Source organism: Macrobrachium rosenbergii, chromosome 26 (genome assembly GCF_040412425.1).
Source record: "Macrobrachium rosenbergii isolate ZJJX-2024 chromosome 26, ASM4041242v1, whole genome shotgun sequence".
Classification (NCBI taxonomy): domain Eukaryota; kingdom Metazoa; phylum Arthropoda; class Malacostraca; order Decapoda; family Palaemonidae; genus Macrobrachium; species Macrobrachium rosenbergii.
The window spans coordinates 12494355-12512098 of record NC_089766.1 but is presented as its reverse complement, the minus strand read 5'-3'; the positions used below and the strand labels follow the sequence as shown (position 1 = coordinate 12512098).

Here is a 17744-nt window from a genome sequence, read left to right as displayed (position 1 = left end):
GACTGTCCCATGCATTGGAGGAAGGTTGAGGACTGCTCTCGGCTCCTTAAACCATTAACTGGGAAGTGGAGACGAGCGGCCAGCATCGCCTGCTTGTCTCTTCAATGGATGAGACAAATCCAGAAAGCGCATGCGGCGCCTCCAAGTCCGGACTGGATTCTTGAGAGTCCGACTACAACTGACACACATCCACGGAGACGTCTTTCCAATGGCTGTCTGTCAAAGCCTGAGACCGATTAACAGGCTTGACTGAGGGGGTAACTAACCATGGGCAAACCCCACAGACCTCTATTGGACCTCCGGTATGACTCCTCCCAGGTTTAGGAAGTATGACAGGGACCTTAGTGTAGGAAAATCAGCAGGACGAGCAGCCACCTCCTCCACCTGCACAACACTTTCTCCTCTCAAGAGGCCTTTCCAGTGGCTGTCTGCCAATACCTGGGAATGAGCAACAGGTTTGACTGAGGGGGTAACTACCTGTGGGCAAAACCCACCGACCTCCCTTGGACTTCTGTTATGACTCCTCCCATGTTTAGAGGAATATGACAGGGACCTTCATCTAGGAGACTCAGCGGAACAAGCAGCCACTTCCTCCGCTTCACTGTATCATTGCTAGGTTAATTTCTTGTTAAACCTAGACTCGAGACTGGCAATGGCAAGGGTCAGAAGCAAGGGAGCCAGGCTCGGGGGCAGGTGGATTAAAAATACGAGGGCTAGAAGGAGGAGAAAAAAGGGCAGGAATGGAGGGAAGAAGGAATAGTAGAGATATCTTCTAACCTAGGCTAGGGTAGAATTCTAGTCTAAGGGAAGCTCGTTTCTCGGCTCTGGAGGCCACTTTCCTTTCTATCCCTCTCTAACTTGTCTAGTTGAGATTCAATACCTTCTACTCTTGCTAAACATAACATTTAGCACAAGTTTTCTCCCTACTATATTTAGCTCCCTAGATTTACTGCAAATTGAATGAGAATCATAAGAAGATTGATTAATCTGGCATGCAACTTTCGCTACAAAAAAAAAAAAAAAAAAAAAAAAAAAGTGAACTTGAACCATAATAATAACCAAAGAACTAGAAACAATTATCCTAAAAGCTATTAAAGCTTGAAGGTTACTCAAATTAGCGATAATACTTCACCAAAATCCAGCCATACAACCTAAAATCAGGAAACAAAAGCTGCAGGAAACCCCCGTATTACTAGAGAGCTGGCAGAAACAGAATGAGGTTTTCTGCTAGTCATTTCCAGTATTCCCGTTGGTGGGCGGGGCTTGTCACCTACATTAAACTATCGAAGGGCTACAGCGATTTTTCAAGTAAAGGCTGCACCGTTAGTTGGAACTTTTAGCTATGTAATTACTCGGTAAGTTACTTATATGAAACCAAATATTTCATACAATATATCCCATTTGCATCTCATAACCTTAAACTCTCTTTCCACTCCTCATTCTATATTTAATGGCAATGGCATTTGTATATTTTATACTTACAGTTCAAATGATAAACACATTCAAAATACCTCAATTACATTTATGCTTGACCTGACACATAATAATGTAAAGTATCTTGGTGAAGTTTTCAAAATCTAAGCAACTTTCAAAAACAGAAAATTCTCTTCTATTCTATATACATGTTCCAGGTACAATACTTTGGAACCAACACCAACAATACAGCTTTAAAGTCTACTGTTCACATTTTGAAGCACAACTAACATCTTTCAGTTTGCACACATAACATTTGTAGCTAAGATTTTCAGTCTGCATACATAACATTCGCAGTTAAAAATTTCAGTTTGCATACATACCATTTGCAGTTAAAAATTTCAGTTTGCATACATACCATTTGCAGTTAAAAATTTCAGTTTGCATACATAACATTTGCAGTTAAAAATTTCAGTTTGCATACATACCATTTGCAGTTAAAAATTTCAGTCTGTATACATAACAGCAGGATAACAAAAATTTTCATCCTTTAACATTCATTTTTTTTTTTTTTTTGTACAGCCTGACCTCTTTAAACTGGTTCCCTTGGAACCAGGCTGCTAGACCACTTGCCAGCTGATTCTAAATACAGTAAACATCCCCGTATTCACGTTCTCACAATTCGCAGAATACTCACCCACTCGCACTATTTTTCACCGAGAAATATTCACTAACTGCTGTATTTTCATATAATTTTCATGACTAAATGCACTTTTTGTGATAAAAGTATTAAAATACTCAGGTATAAGCATTTTTAGGCCGGCCACATACGTGCAGTTTTAACTGACAGTTATAACTGTCAGTTAAAACTGCACATGTGTGGGTATCTCAGTTGGTCATTTCGTCAGTTCAACAAAACTGTACAGTTAAACTGAGACAAATGCAATGTTCCATATTTTTAACTGAAAGGAGTAACTGAACTGAGCGTGTGTGGGGATTCGTAACTGTACAGTTCTCAACTTCTCATTTCTACAGGTTGTAGCGATGAGTGAAGTTTGTTGAGATGGCACATAAACAAAACGAAGTGATTGTTGAATTCATTGAACTCTATTGATCTGAACGTTGCCTGTGGCACTAATAAACGTTCTTTGTTTCTTGGGTGACTCTTTACATACAAACTGTAAAATACTAATAATGACAGAAAACAGCAATATAGAAACTTGACAAATGAATGCATTGCTGCCACTAAATGATAACTAACTAAATATACGTATTTACATAAACAAATACGTACACACACATATATACATATACATATAGATACATACACATGCGCGCACACAAATTTGCGTGCTTATGTGTGTGTACATCTATTAATACATACATGTGATTTAAAGTATATTTGAGTAAAGAAATCTGTTCTCTAGTGTACCCCAACTATGGAACCTCAAACACAAACTATGAAAGGTCATTGTACAAAAGCAAAAGTATTACCATAGTTAGGCAACATTACCTTTACAAACAAAATTTATATAATAGTTAAAGAGGCTGCTAAAAATAAATATTACCGAAAATGGCATTTCCTTTAAATTTCAATTAAATAATTGACCGCGTAAAATCTGATGCAGTGACTTTACTGAAGAAGATTCCGTGGTGTTATCAGTGACTGAACACCTAAAAACCCCAATGTTTGCAATATAAATGTAGGCCTACAAGATGAGAAATGGCTTTCAGGAAATTGAAATTATATGAAAATTAATCGAAAATGTCATGGCCCATAAAAGGCCAGTTTTTTTTTTTTTCGCGGTTATTGTAATCAATAACAATGTTTAACAAGATGAAAATATATGTGAAAAATCAATTGATTCTTCACTTAATTCCTTTAATAATTTAATATCAGAACATTGATTTCGCCTTCGTAACCACTTTTTGTTTGTAGCATTACAAAGAATACAACGAGAGCGGCAAGATCGTACTCCTCGGAATCCATGGTAAAAACTGAGGGATTGAACTGTGTGTGTGTGTGTGTGTGCATTTCATTTTTAACTGACGTCAGTTTAAACTGTGTCAGTTATAACTGAACAGTCATAACTGTCAGTTAAAACTGCACGTGTGTGGCCGGCCTTAGAGGGTCTTCTTGTGTTTGACCTATCAAAATACAGTAGGCAGTTCTAAGTGTTTTTAGAGAGGTTTTAAGTATTTGTGTGTGTGTGTGTTTGGTACGCAACCCCCCCCCCAATTCAGGAGATTTACAGTATATATTGCGTGTTATTGAAAATTGAACAGAACTTATGAATAATCACCGTCATTTGTTAGGTTTAGTTCCTTATCAAAATTGTGGCCTCCTCCAGAACCATCTCCCAAGAAATGTTTATGCCTTCGGTTCATTGTTTAGTTCCCTAGCAAAATTCTGGTCTCCTCCAGAACCATCTACCAGGAAATGTTTACACCTTCTACTCGTCGGAGTTAAAACCACTTTGAAAGCACACCATTGAGTTCTGATCTGGCACCTTTCAATGTTTTCCAGCACTTCAAACATTTCCGGTTTTCATTTTCAGCAAAAATTCTGCTGCTTTTAATTCTTTCAAGAGATTGTTCATAATTTATGAACACAGCGTTCCAGTGCCAGTGGCATTCTGATAATGTTTACATTCTTAAACTCATCAACTGACTGCGTTTCACCAACAACACCACAGCCATTAGTTGCTATATGAAATGCATCTCGGAGATTAATTTTTTCATAAATTATCAAGCTGGAGTTAAAAATGCACCTTACTTTATTTATAAATGCAGTAAGTTAAATGAAGTAAAGATGTGATTTCACTAGTGCGGAATGTTGCTTTTGCCACTTCAAAACGTTTTGTGGCCTGCACATTGCTTCTTAAGCCACAGATGCAACCGTAAATAAAGTGGCATACTTTAATAACACTTTCCTCTCCATTGCAGGGAGGCTAAATAATGATTTATAAAGATTTATTGTTTTTATTTATAGAAGTTACTGTTGGAAATTAACAATTTTTTCACAATCGACAACTGTAACACAACCCCTAATCAATGTGTATAAATTATGGTAACTGACATCAGCAAGCTGTTGTTTCTCGATTAGATTGTTTACGTAAGTACTTGCTGTTGTTTAAGCCAGTGTCCTAATGCAGTAGTGACTAGTTGTATATTAATGAATTCTTGGAACAGCAACAAAGTTTGTAAGCCTGATTTAATGTATGGATATTCACATTTAACCTAATGAACTTTTGCTTCAAGGCTATTACAGGTATTTATTAGTTAAAAGCTAACTCAGATATAACAGCCTATACATTATCAGTGATGTCTACTGAAACTAAGATAGCCATAGAAAGCCTAGCCTAGTGTAATATACTGAAAATACATACTGCACTATACACGATGTATACTATATGATGAAATCATGTTTTTGGACAAAATTTTTAATGATCACATGATACACAAGTATCTGTACTGTATATGCAAATTACAATTCTTTTGTAAGCTGTATATTTTTGAGTTTCACAGGATGTTTTCGTTGGGAATAAATTGTGTTTGTATAATTAAAGAGCAAGCTTCAGTTACGAAATAAAAAAAAAATCCAAAAACTGAAACATGTGGTGCCACCTTGTAGCTGCTCAAGAACTAATGGCGTCTGATTCAAAATTATCCCAGTAATGGGAGTTCTCGGACCACATAATGCTGGACTTAAAAGTTCGGACTGTATAAACATTTTAACAGACAACAGTAGTTAAAAGTTTGACAACTACCACTTTTGTTCAGCACCCAATATTTCCATTCCTAATGCCTAGTCTTCTTTCTCTCCATAAACCAAGATGCACCACGAACAAAGTAACCTATTGCAACAACTCTGTACTCTGCATTATGTCTATAAATGTGTGCATGTATGTGGACAGCCACAACGATCTTTTTAACTTCTTGATTTCTTCACTCTTTTTGGATACACAATATAAAAAATGTCTGAAGAAATCGTGTGAAAAGGTAACTCTGGCTATTGTATATACATATATAGTACTTATACACAATGAGGCCAATACTAATATACTGCAACAATTAACCAAAGGTCCCTGTACCACAGACCCACAGAAAATCAAGGCTCAAGTTAAGAATGCTATCCTGAAACAAAGTCTAGAGAGAACCCCAAATATCAGATCTTGCTTGGGCATCTGGGAAATGGAGTTGCAGTACAGTGATTCTATTAACTAGCGTGATGTCCCAACACCCTCCAATGGTTTAAATGAATAACACAACATTCCTCTAGTAAGAGTGAAATGTTCTTCTCAAGATGCTTTGCTAGCAAGTCAACAATGTTCTTTACAGAACAGAATGGAATACAGAATTTAGGCCAAAGGTCAAGCACTGGGACCTACAAGGTCATTCAGCGCTCAAAAGGAAACTGACAGTAAGGAGGTTTTTGTAGAAAACCTTGCAGTTGCACTAGAAAACAATTTTTAGAGTGGAAAGTCAGATGTAAAGAGAATATGAACGAGGTACAGTAAAAGAAACAAGAGAGGTTGCAGCTAGGGGCCGAAGGGGTGCTGCACAGATCCTTAAGCAATGCCTAAAGTGCACCAAGTGATGTGCACTGCTCAATGTTCTTTATACAACAGCCTGTACATATTAAAACATGCATGCATCTACTGTATTTAGCTATACAATACATTAGGCCAAATACTTTTACTCACCTTAAAACATACTCTTTTCTCTGTGGGATTGGAGAGTTTGAGTTGGGATGTGACAACATCGTTAAAGGGCCCTGAAAAAGAAAACATTTTATAAACATCAAAAGAACTTCATATGCTTAACATTGAAATGTATCAATTACAATTTTGACATAGTGCATGCACTTTTGTAATAAATATATCACTAAAAAAACATTCACATACTGCATGCACTTTTGTAATAAATATATTACTAAAAAAAACATTCACAATCATAAACCCATGATGACACTGTGTGGGAGTGGGGCCCTATGGAATTATGGTATACAGCAAAATCAAACTACAAATTAAACCATAGGCCAAACACATTTTTATTTTAGATTTAGAAAGTTCCCCAAGAGTTTGTGTCATCTATTAACAAGCCTGAACACCAATTACAGTACAATTAATGTCCCTCTCTTGGTAGCAAAAGTATTCTAGTTACTTTGTACTTCACTTTACTTGTATGAAAGGAGTCCTACCATCACGCTAGATATCTAGCCTTGTCTTCCTTATATAAAAGATTTAATAAGGGTTTGATTAATTCTTCCCATTTTCAATCTTCCTATGATGTGAATTTTTTATCAATATTTTTCTCAATTTTTTTCAATTCATTGAAACACATGAAAGTATAAAATGGGTAATACTGTGAACACAGATCACTGTGGTTTATGAATCTTAAGCATCCATCCATCAATAATAAAAGATATCTATCTTCATTATCTTTTAAGAAACAGTCCCACCTCAAAAAAAACTTACAATTTTTTTCAACGACTACACAGTTTATGGAAGAGATCATAGGGAGCCATTAAACACAATGTCAGTAGTTTGCTCAGCAAAACAGCTCCTAACTATTTTTCTTTCATGGCTCTACTTACATTCTTTTTCCGAATTTTCCTGTGGTCTGAAGGTTGCACAATATATGAGGTACCAATCGCATAGGTACAGGATTAACATTTTACACAAAAATACAAGAGCAAGGAACACAACTGAACAGGCGCGACATAAAAATTTTGTACATGATCTATCTTTCAATGCTAATTGTGCACTGTAGACTTCCTAAATTCATCACAGTAATCAGGGAACATCCATAAGAAAAAAAATTATGTAGACATCATAAATATAAGAATACCACAACCCCATTTTAAGTAACTGGCTCATTTTGCCATTACAAACACAACAAATGCCCTAAAGAGAACTTCTTTTCAATTTTAAATGACCGTAAACAATAAAGATCAAGCATTTTGATGTCCATGAACACTAAAAATTAACATCCAACTTTCGTGAATACCTGAGCTTGGAAACCATTCTTGTCTAACACTTTAAAGATCCATCCTCCTCTCATTTTTATGATCTGTTACTATTTCATTTTAAATGCCCTGACTTATTTACCATACTAAAAGGTCGCAAGATGTCACGACTCATTACAAGCTGTGACCCTGGCTACGGATTAAGCTGAGATCTTGATAGCCATTCCCATATCAAAGAGTACAGTCTGTGAAGATAAAGATTTCTATAATTTGTTCAATAATTGAATTTTGAAAAATATTACTCTATAAACTTGTGGAAGCTACTAGAAAACTTCAAAAAACCACCACTGGTTGCCTTACTGATTTGCAAACTTATACGTGCACGTACAGTATGCGAAAATAATTCCCTCGCTCAATTCTGGCTGCAGTCCACAGGCAGTGGCCTGCTTAATCCCCCTTGCATCATGTTTAATGTAAATATGCTGGTAATCAATTCCTTTTAAATGTAAAAATCTTGCCTCTCTAATCTGTCATGTTTCTACACTCACAAATTACAGTACAGAACATTTTTACGTCTGCATACCATTAACTGACATTCAAATCAGCCAACATCTCTTATGACAGTTTTATATCAAAAGCATTTAAAAGGAACACTGTTTCCTCTACTTAAAAAATACCCAGAGTATAATAAAGGAAAAGAAAATACTCTTTAAAATATTCTTTAAAAAAAAAGTACCATCCAAAATGATTGAACCCCATTCCTAGAATTCCATACAGATAACTCAAAGGATCTTTTCTTAAATGAGATGTGGAAACTGGAGCTAGCTAAACTTCAGGTAGGACAGTTAGCTGGCATGACCAATAAAACACGAAACGGAAAAGGCAAAAAGTGTTGCAGCTGCGGCCAAAGAAAGACAGTAAGGGACCTTTCGTGCCCTCTACATGTAAGCCATGTTTAAGGATGTAAGGTCTCAAAGGAGAGATCCTTACTTTCCCTGATCTGGATGTTAACTGCTGTCCCTTATCACAGTCTCATACAGTTTAAATGAACCACTTTGTCATATCCTTTAATTCTCATTATTTTTTGGTCAATTTATATGGAAGCCAAGAATTTTTGGCAGGTGGTCACAATAAATATCAATAAGCCCTCATCTGTCACTTATTGGCTTTATTCTGACACTCCTCCAAAATATCTTTGATTAATGAAGTGTGAACAGTGACATCTAGCACCTAAGAATATGAATAGGACAGGACAGAATAGAATATAGAATTTAGGACAGGCCAAGCACTGGGATCTATGAGGTCATTCAGTGCTGGAACAGAAATTGACAGCAAAAAGGTCTGAAAGGCGTAACAGGAGGAAAACCTCACAGCTGCACTCTGAATCAAATGTTGGGAGACGGGTTCCAGCTAGGGGCCACAGGGACGCTGCAAAGAACCTTAAGTAATGCCTTCAGTGCATCACATGAGGTGCACTGACAGCATCAAACCCCCCACCGCCATGGGACCTAAGAATATGGCATACAACAGCCTTCCAAGTGATATTTTCCTTAGAGAGAGAGAGAGAGAAAAAAAAAAAAAAGGCAACCGTCCAAGTACATGCATCATTTGGAAAAAAAAAAAAAAAATGGAAAATGCAATGCCATTAGAACCACTAACAACATCAAAAGCAACATTTACACTGACACAATACTCAGTTTCCATATTTTAGACCTCCAGTAAGATCTGCGTAACTGTCAAACCATTTGCATAACAATATGCAAAGGCAGTGCAAACCCTGTAGCTAATTCCAATGAAAGCAAACACACTGCATGGGCAAACTTCTAAAGATTAATATTTGGGAACATAAATATTAAGCTAAAGGACGTCCAGAGAACAAATCCCCATATCAATAGCTTGTAAACCACGAATGAAGTGTGTACCTGAGGAGGAAATAATCACTCAAAATTGATTAACTCCTCACAACTGACTTTGACACTTATTACAGGTGCTTTACTGACACAAAGACTTTTAAAACAGGTAAAAAATAAATCTTATATTAATATACCATTGACAGACAATGAGCTTTTGCACAGTACACTGTTTCAGATTATGCCAGACTTGTGCTGAAATGGCCTCCTGCTCCCAAAGCAGCCCAGAACTATTCTGTACAGTTCTTCTATAATTCCTTGTCCATAACAAATCTGACAGGAAAGCTGATGTGATGCACATCACAACCAGTATACAGGTTGGCAAAAGCCACAATTCTCTCTCAAAAAACCAATGCAACAACACTACCATGACAATATTACCAAAGTAACTTGTGTAACAAAAGTAGTAATTATATCCTAGGAGTTACTGTAACCTTTCAAAACACAATGACCTTTTGGTGCCAAATCCTTATTTGATGTTAGAATCCACCACCACAAATAGATTCGCATCTCCCATTGAGGATATGTTCAGTGTTCAAAGACAAACTAACAAGCTGGTAACACCACCTTGGACCCATTTGGGTGGATTACTGTAATATATACTCAATACTTGCACACAATACCCATAATTATTGAAATTTGAGGTCTATTTATTATTTAAAATATTTGAAGGTTTTTTAAGATTAATTTAAAAAGAATACAAATGACTAATCTCATATTTAAGCTGGTAAGCAACACTATGTCCAACTTTGATACTAAAAAGTTACACTAATGGATGGAGAAAAGCTTCTTAAGAGGCTAAAAACCAAGCTACACAGTATTGTACAGCAAATAGAAGAGCAAAACAAAGGCAATATAAGATTAAGCAGATAGGAGGGACACAATAAAATGAAGGAAGACTTAGAATGGTGCCAACACATAAGCTAACTATTTACAAAGTCAAGGGAAATGAATCAATACAACTAGGAAAAGTTAGACCAGTGGAAAGTGAAAGGGAAAATAATAAGCCAAATCCAGAACTTATCCAAAATGAAAAAGGTAATTGGGAAATACCAAATAATGGGGGGGGGGCAGGGAGGGACAACTGAAAAAGATACAGCTATCAATGAAAGAAAGGGAGGTGATAAAAGGTTACAGAAAACACCAGAAGAAAAAAAATGATGGACAGCACAGGGCAGAAGAGATTAAGAAGAGAGAGCAGAATGCAAGAAATTCCACAAAACCATAAATAGGCCTTGGCCAAGATTGGACTGCAGCATATGAGAAGAATGTTGAAATGTAGAGGAACAAGTTAAATACAAAAATTTAAAAAAAGTAATTCTATGGAAGAATGCAAACATCACATAGGCTACATAAAATTCATTCAGAACGCGTACTATGGGTTTAAAAAAGCAAACTACAGTAAATAGATACCAGCAGAAAATGAAAATCTGCTTAGAGACATACATACAGTATGATGATAAACAATATGGGGTGGATAAAATACTTTTAGGCAAGGGAGTTTAGAAACTAGAAACTGGCAGACAAAGGATGAAACAGAAGGGTTAGCAAACATTTACAGAGAGCAGGCATAGTTACACAAAATGTGAAATCATCAAACTCACACATCAGATCCTATACTGTACTGATAACATATTTCAAAAATACTTTGGAATTTAGTTTAAATAGGTTGTATGATAACCACTTTAATTATAAAAGATGAACTTTGGGAATTTGAGTAGATACTTAGATATACACACTATACCTTGAAAATAAAGTAAAAATGGAATTATAATCATGCATGGGCTAAAATTATTGAACAGTAATATATGCAATTGGAACCATTACACAACTGATTAGTAATATGTGCAATGGAGTACATGTATACAACAAAAAGATTAAAAATTGCGCACCAGAGTTTGTTGTACTCCATAAATAGAGTATACTGAGCAAAATGGAAATCAATGAGAGCAAAGTGAAATTAGATGAAAATAATTAATAACAGCATTTCTAAATGTCAATTTAGATAAAAGGATCAAATTTCAAAAATGATAAATGACAAATTGTAGAGCTTAGCCTTGCCTATATGGCTGCTTTACAGTGGGCTAGGCTATGCCATTCCTTCCACCTAAAATTGCGTCCAGCATTCATACACTGTAATGTTACACATTTTTCATACACCGCATACAGACAGTATACAGTTTTCCTTCAAATTTACAAAATTTTACTGCTAGGCAAAATCTTAGGAAAACTGTGATAACCAAAATAGGGGAATTATCCTTTCTTTTGACTGCAGCGTAATATTTTATCCAGTAACACTTCCCGTTTATACTAACTGGTATAATATGTGATGTAACTCACATGTGCCTGTACCATGCTGTGTTGAAGAATGTGTTGAAGAATATTCACTTCAACAATATTGTTTATGCCTGAATGTGTTAAGTACAAATGAGCATAGAGGGGTCATGGCATGCCCAAAGTCTTCTTTCCAACTTTGCAGCCTAGTAATTCTTTTGTGTATATGTGTGATTACAAAGGCCAGGATTATATGTCTAAATGCCAATAAGTGTTGTTACTGATTATCAAGATAATGCCTTGTTTTGTGTATTTCAGTCATATGGAACTTAATTCATGCTATGTACTTGGCTTCTATAAATCTACCAGTTTTCTTCAGTACTGTACTGTCTTCACTCTATAGTGTCAAAAGACGTCTGCCACTTTCTCAATGTTTTCCTCCACCTTCACTCTGCCATGTCAAAATGCCTTAAGTGAAGTCAAACTTGTAACAGGTTAATGATTTAGAAGAGGTGTCTTTTCAATCAACAACACTGTCATGTAAGAAACAGAGAACAAAGACAAAAAGTCTGTTTTTTTGCCCTTCTGCTGATAACCAAGAACAAGTTGGCTAATGAAAAAACTGCTTGAAGGAATATACAGTCATGTTTTCTACCTACTTCTGCACCTGTTTTCATTTATAAACGTGAATTTTCAAATGAACTGTCCAGTCATTTATTGAAAACAAGAGGACACCAACTTTGAATGTTGCCGTGGAGAGTACAGTAATTGAAAAAACTTTAAGCACCAAATTTTAAATTTAATCAATTAAGACTGCTGATACTGTGGGTCAAGTCACTGCCCATATAATCATCAGTACTCAGGAACTAGGTCAACAATCAACAAGGTACTGTTTGCATCAGACGGACTAGTCAAATAACACCACTGTTGCTATATTGTTTATCATACCACTTACTGTACTTTAGCCTTAAAGTATAAACCACAAGAATACCTTCATACATGCACAAAGCTCCTCATGATCTTTCACTTCATAAAAAAAATGATGGAATTTACAGCTCTGAAAACAAAGTCACAAACTGATATATTTTAAAACATGATAAACACAACTGAGTGTTACATCTGACCCACCCATGTCAAAGGCCATAGTGTTGTAAAAGACATATGCAGCTTGGTACAAACTGCTGAACACTTGTTTTTTATATAAAGGATATTTCACTCAATCCTTCATGCATGCAGTTACTCAGGAAAGGAGCACATGAGATTCCTTTCCAAATTCATCCTATTTTGACTAAGTGGGGTATATGATGCTCTGTACTATGGACATTAAGGCATAAAAATTGTCCAATGCTTTACAACACGAAAAATCATCCAACTCACTGTGGATGAAATCTTGGGGATGAATAACCTCTTTCCACAAAAACTGAGTGTACTGTATATTGCTTTCAATGAAGATGGAAAACTTGCAGTTCTTCATCTCAGTAACTGACGATACAGTACTGGTAAAACTATCGGTGAAGCAATGCAGACAGGGTCACATGGGCTAAATGTGAGTCTTAATAAAAGGAAACATCAAGGTTCTCGATGATATTCACAAAACCCAAGGTGCCTATATGATGTAGCCTACTCTCAAACATAAGGCTAGTTTGGCTCCTGATAATTTTGAAGAATTACTGCCTATTAAACTGAGCAACAAAGTAGTATAAAGCAAAAAATATACAAAATAAACCTTCATTTTTGCACTTTCCACTTTCCTTTATTGTTATAAGCTAAACTTACAGCTTTTAGTCATATTTTAATCATGAATACCTTTTCAAAAGATTTGTAGCCCAATGGCATATCCACCAACTTGCCTTTCAGGTAAAGTGATTAGGCTACTTTTGACTTTTTTTTTTTCTAAACAAATCTAAGAAATATTCTTTAATAGCTTTGATACGTTTACTAAAACTGGTGAAATAAGGGTTTTCTGATAATCGCTACTCATTTCTGTTGAAATACTTGGTTAACCATGACAACGCCCAAGGGCAGACAATGATATGGAACTGAAGAAAGAAACCACACCTTCAGGGCCAGGTTAGGCTGGGTAAACTCTCAGACTTGAATTAAAACCTGGGAGTCTAGGTTAGCTCTGTTTATTCAAGTTTTCCACCCATTTATGTTCAATCCCCCAACCAAAACCCCTGCTTTCTCACTGAAGTCCCCCATTATCTACTGACAATGGTAGTCCTGCCATGAGTCAGGCTAGTCTAATTGTGAAATTCCAACAACAAATAATCAAAGGACAGATTTAACCTCCACAAAAAATTTTTTGAGAAACCACATTTAACCATTTTCAACACAACCAGTAAAAATGTAAATGTTTATCAAATAATACAAATCCACAACTATATCCAATCCTACGAGGGACACATCTGTTAAATGGCTAAACTAGCTGTGCTGCAAGTTTAAAAAGCAACCGTCTTTTTTATTATACAGGTACACCTGGACGTTCACATTGATCCAGTCTTCAACTGCAAGATAATCCGAGTGTTCTACGATAGGCTACAAATGGAAATCGGACTAGCCTAACCTACTCGACTCGCCTCTCACTCTTCTTGGCAGCCTAACTCAGGCTAACCAGGCCTAGTCTAGTTCTTTGTACATTTAACAATGAATTTATATTTAAAACTTCAACTATAAAGGTAAATCATCCTCCCTATATCGAAATTACGTAAGCCTACAACTTTTCATCTCAAGAGGCTACTGTAGCCGAAGCCTATAGTCTGCCGCTAGGCTATTCTACCAAGCAAAATTAGCCTAACACACGGGCGTGAACCCTCCTCGCTCGGCGAATGTTGCCGAAATTGCAATCGTCTGCAATTGTGTAAATAATTAAGCTTTTCGTCCGGACAAAGCCGGAAGAAATGAAAAGGGCTGTTGTGTGACTATGGGTCCTTCAACCTTCGTCAATGTGATCGCCTCCTTCAGGTGACGGACACGATATTAAGCCAAGACCGGACGGAAGAACATTCACACACTACACCCATTTCCCCCGAAAATCTGACCCCCCGCTTCGCCCCCATGAAGCATAAACGAGAAAGGATGAGGATCTGTGCGATTGAAGCGTCTGCCGGGCAGTGACACCCAAAGAAAGCGATAAACTTCGGCAGATATAAACATATTCCCATATCCCTAAAGATGGCCCCCCCCATAACGTTACGAATATAGGCGTATTTTCCGCCCTGTGCGTCGACTCACCCTTGAATTTGAGCTCCTGGGACGGTTCTAAAATCAAAACCTGCTCTGCTTTCGACATATTTCACGTTATTCACAGTGTAAAAGTCCCAAGGAAATTCGAAAAGAACGTCCAACACCCTCACTAAGGTATAGCTAACCGATAAACCAGGCGGAGAGCGCTTGCGCCAAACATTGAAGTGTGACGTCACGATCCAAATCACTCGGCTATGAGACGCGGCTCAGGGCAAAACGCTCGACTTTGACTTTCGTCATAAACCATTACTTGCGAATTCTATGTCGTTTCTTCCTTCTCCAGGATCACGGGGGAAATTTATTAAACTTACGAAACATCACACAGGTGGTGTCCATACATAGAACTGTAACCCAAGACAATGAAAAGAGGGCAGAGTCCGCTGTCCGTCTTAAAATAACCACAGATTCATACATACCTAACATCCCAACTTTTCCTACCTGCAACTATATAAACCTGCAATCAAGTAGACGTTACTGCGCCCACTTGATATCAGTTTGGGTAAAATTCAAGAGTACTCTGGGTTTGTATTTAAAACTGACAATAACCGAGAAGTGAAAGAACATAAGGTGAGGAAACGTCTTGAAAATTCCATGCTAAGACAGACAATCCTAGTCTGTCTGGTTAAATGCTCCCTGACCTTCTCAAGCTTGACTCATCGCATGATAAATCTATATTTAGATGTTTCCCTAAAGGAAAATAAAATATACTTTAGCACTTTACAATTCTGTACCTTTAAAACACGCCGGTCTGTAAGTGGCACAAACACGACGAAGAAGAGGTGTAAATAATGAAAATGACAGGTGTTCATAAAGAAAAAATTCCACGAAACAAAAAACCGGATATTTCAGTGGAGTACGTGATTGTGAAAAGCACTAGGAAAAGCCAGTAATGTCCGGAAATGGCTTCAGCACCATATAGTAATATCCTTTGTCCCAGTGTCGAAAATATGTTAAGTATAGGTTCAAACATTCTAGCTGAAAACGGATAAAATAACTGTGAACGAGGTCATTCATTGCTGTGACAGAGTTGACGCTGATACTCCGTCACTATAATCAAGAGTAAGCAAGTTACATTGAAACATGTTTGGAAATGATTTCGGCTTACATGAGTAAAAGTGTCCTAATATATAAAATGACCAACAAATAAATGATATTTGCTAATCAAATTATCTGAAGCGTAGCAAAAGAGTTTAGTAGAGTCAATGAAAGCATGGTGTATAAAAGGAATTTAAGAGACTGAGAAATGAACCTAGTACTTATAAAGGAAAATAAAATAAGTATATATGTACATACACAAATATATATATATATATATATATATATATATATATATATATATATATATATATATATATATATATATATATAAAACACCCTAAAGTTTAAATCAATCCAGCTTTATGTATAAACACTACGAATGCCAAAATGATACTTTTAATACCAAAATTATACTTTTAAGTAACAAACTTATTACGAGAAAATGTTCAGACACAAGAGCAAAGTTGTCAACTTTGTGAATGAATTACCCCACGTCACCAGTATTTCAGGACCAAACAAACAAACCAACGCCGTTATACTAGTACCACTGAGAGTAGCGGTTGTTCATGTTGTTGTAGCTGTTGTTGCACAAAGACAATTTCACTTAGACTGCCATGCCGTGTTACAATAATTGTTATGTACCGCGGGAATAACAAGAGACATCTGCCATCACTGGCATAACGAACGGGTGGCAGTAGCTATGGTGTCCATTTAGGTGGAATTTGCTGTTTTTCTGTTTAATTAATTCCAACGTTTTTTTTGGACATTTTTCATGAAAAACGACCGTTAAAACGTTTTATTTGAATCTGCAAGACAATCTGGTTTCGTTGATTTAAATCCAAAGACTATAAATAGGCATACATTTTAAAATTGCAATGTATATATATATATATATATATATATATATATATATATATATATATATATATATAGGCCTATGATTTTTGGGCAAGAACCGTCTATCGTGTTTATACACGCGAAAATTATTACACTCGCTCTTGGCAGCTAACTAGAAAACGTAAACTGTTATTCAGTAATTTTCCCGGTACTTTAGCGAGGCCACAGACTCACTTTTCAGGATTCTTTTGAGGCTCTCCGAAAAAGATCTCATTTTAAATGAAAGAAACTGGGAGTAGAGCTGAGTCGAAGAAGTTGAACAGCCAAGAAGGAAGAGATAAAATGGAGTGGACGAAAAGTAAAATACAGAAGAAAAACTGTAAGTAACTATGATACTGCAAGCGGCATACCATTATGGGGATGGTAATTATTATTATTATTATTATTATTATTATTATTATTATTATTATTATTATTATTCAGAAGATGCACCCTATTCATAAGGAACAAGCCCACCGCCCAGTGACTTGAAATTTAAACTTCCAAAAAATATGGTGTTAATTTGACAGAAGTTACAGGCTATTATTATTATTATTATTATTATTATTATTATTATTATTATTATTATTATTATTATTATTATCCCAGTTGCAACCCTGTAAGATAAGGGTCCAACAAGGACAAAGAAATACAGAAGAATAAACTACAAAGAGGAAATGACATAAAACAATAAATTAGATCAAACAACTAAACTAATAAAAGACTCTCACGTGTGCCTGCAAAAAAAATATATATCCCGAATGAACTTCAGAAGTTCGGACGGTTCGCCTAACGCGACTAGGGAAGATCGTTTCGTAATTTGGTCCCAGCTGGAACAAAAGTTCTTGAGAACTGTGTAGTGCTGAACATCACAAAAAAAAAAAAAACTTTTAGAATTAAGTACATAAATATCTAATGGGTATTAGTGCCTAGGAGTAACAGAATATACCTTCTTGAGTTTCATTTTCTTTCATGGTCGAATGCACCTGAAGACTCATGGTCAGTAGCAGCCTATG

At 36.2% G+C, this 17744-nt stretch overlaps 1 protein-coding gene across 1 annotated transcript in view; it reads right to left on the bottom strand.

Annotated features, from left to right (window-relative positions):
• Window positions 1-15048, bottom strand: part of LOC136853052 (vesicle-associated membrane protein-associated protein A-like) — a 41947-nt gene extending 26899 nt beyond the window's left edge. Inside the window, exons 1-2 of the mRNA XM_067128280.1 lie at window positions 14803-15048; window positions 6120-6190 (exon numbers count right to left, since the gene is read on the bottom strand). Coding sequence (XP_066984381.1) covers window positions 6120-6190; window positions 14803-14860 — 129 coding nt within the window. The 5' untranslated portion in view covers window positions 14861-15048. The remainder of the gene's footprint in view (window positions 1-6119; window positions 6191-14802) is intronic.
• Between the last annotated feature and the right edge of the window lie 2696 nt (window positions 15049-17744).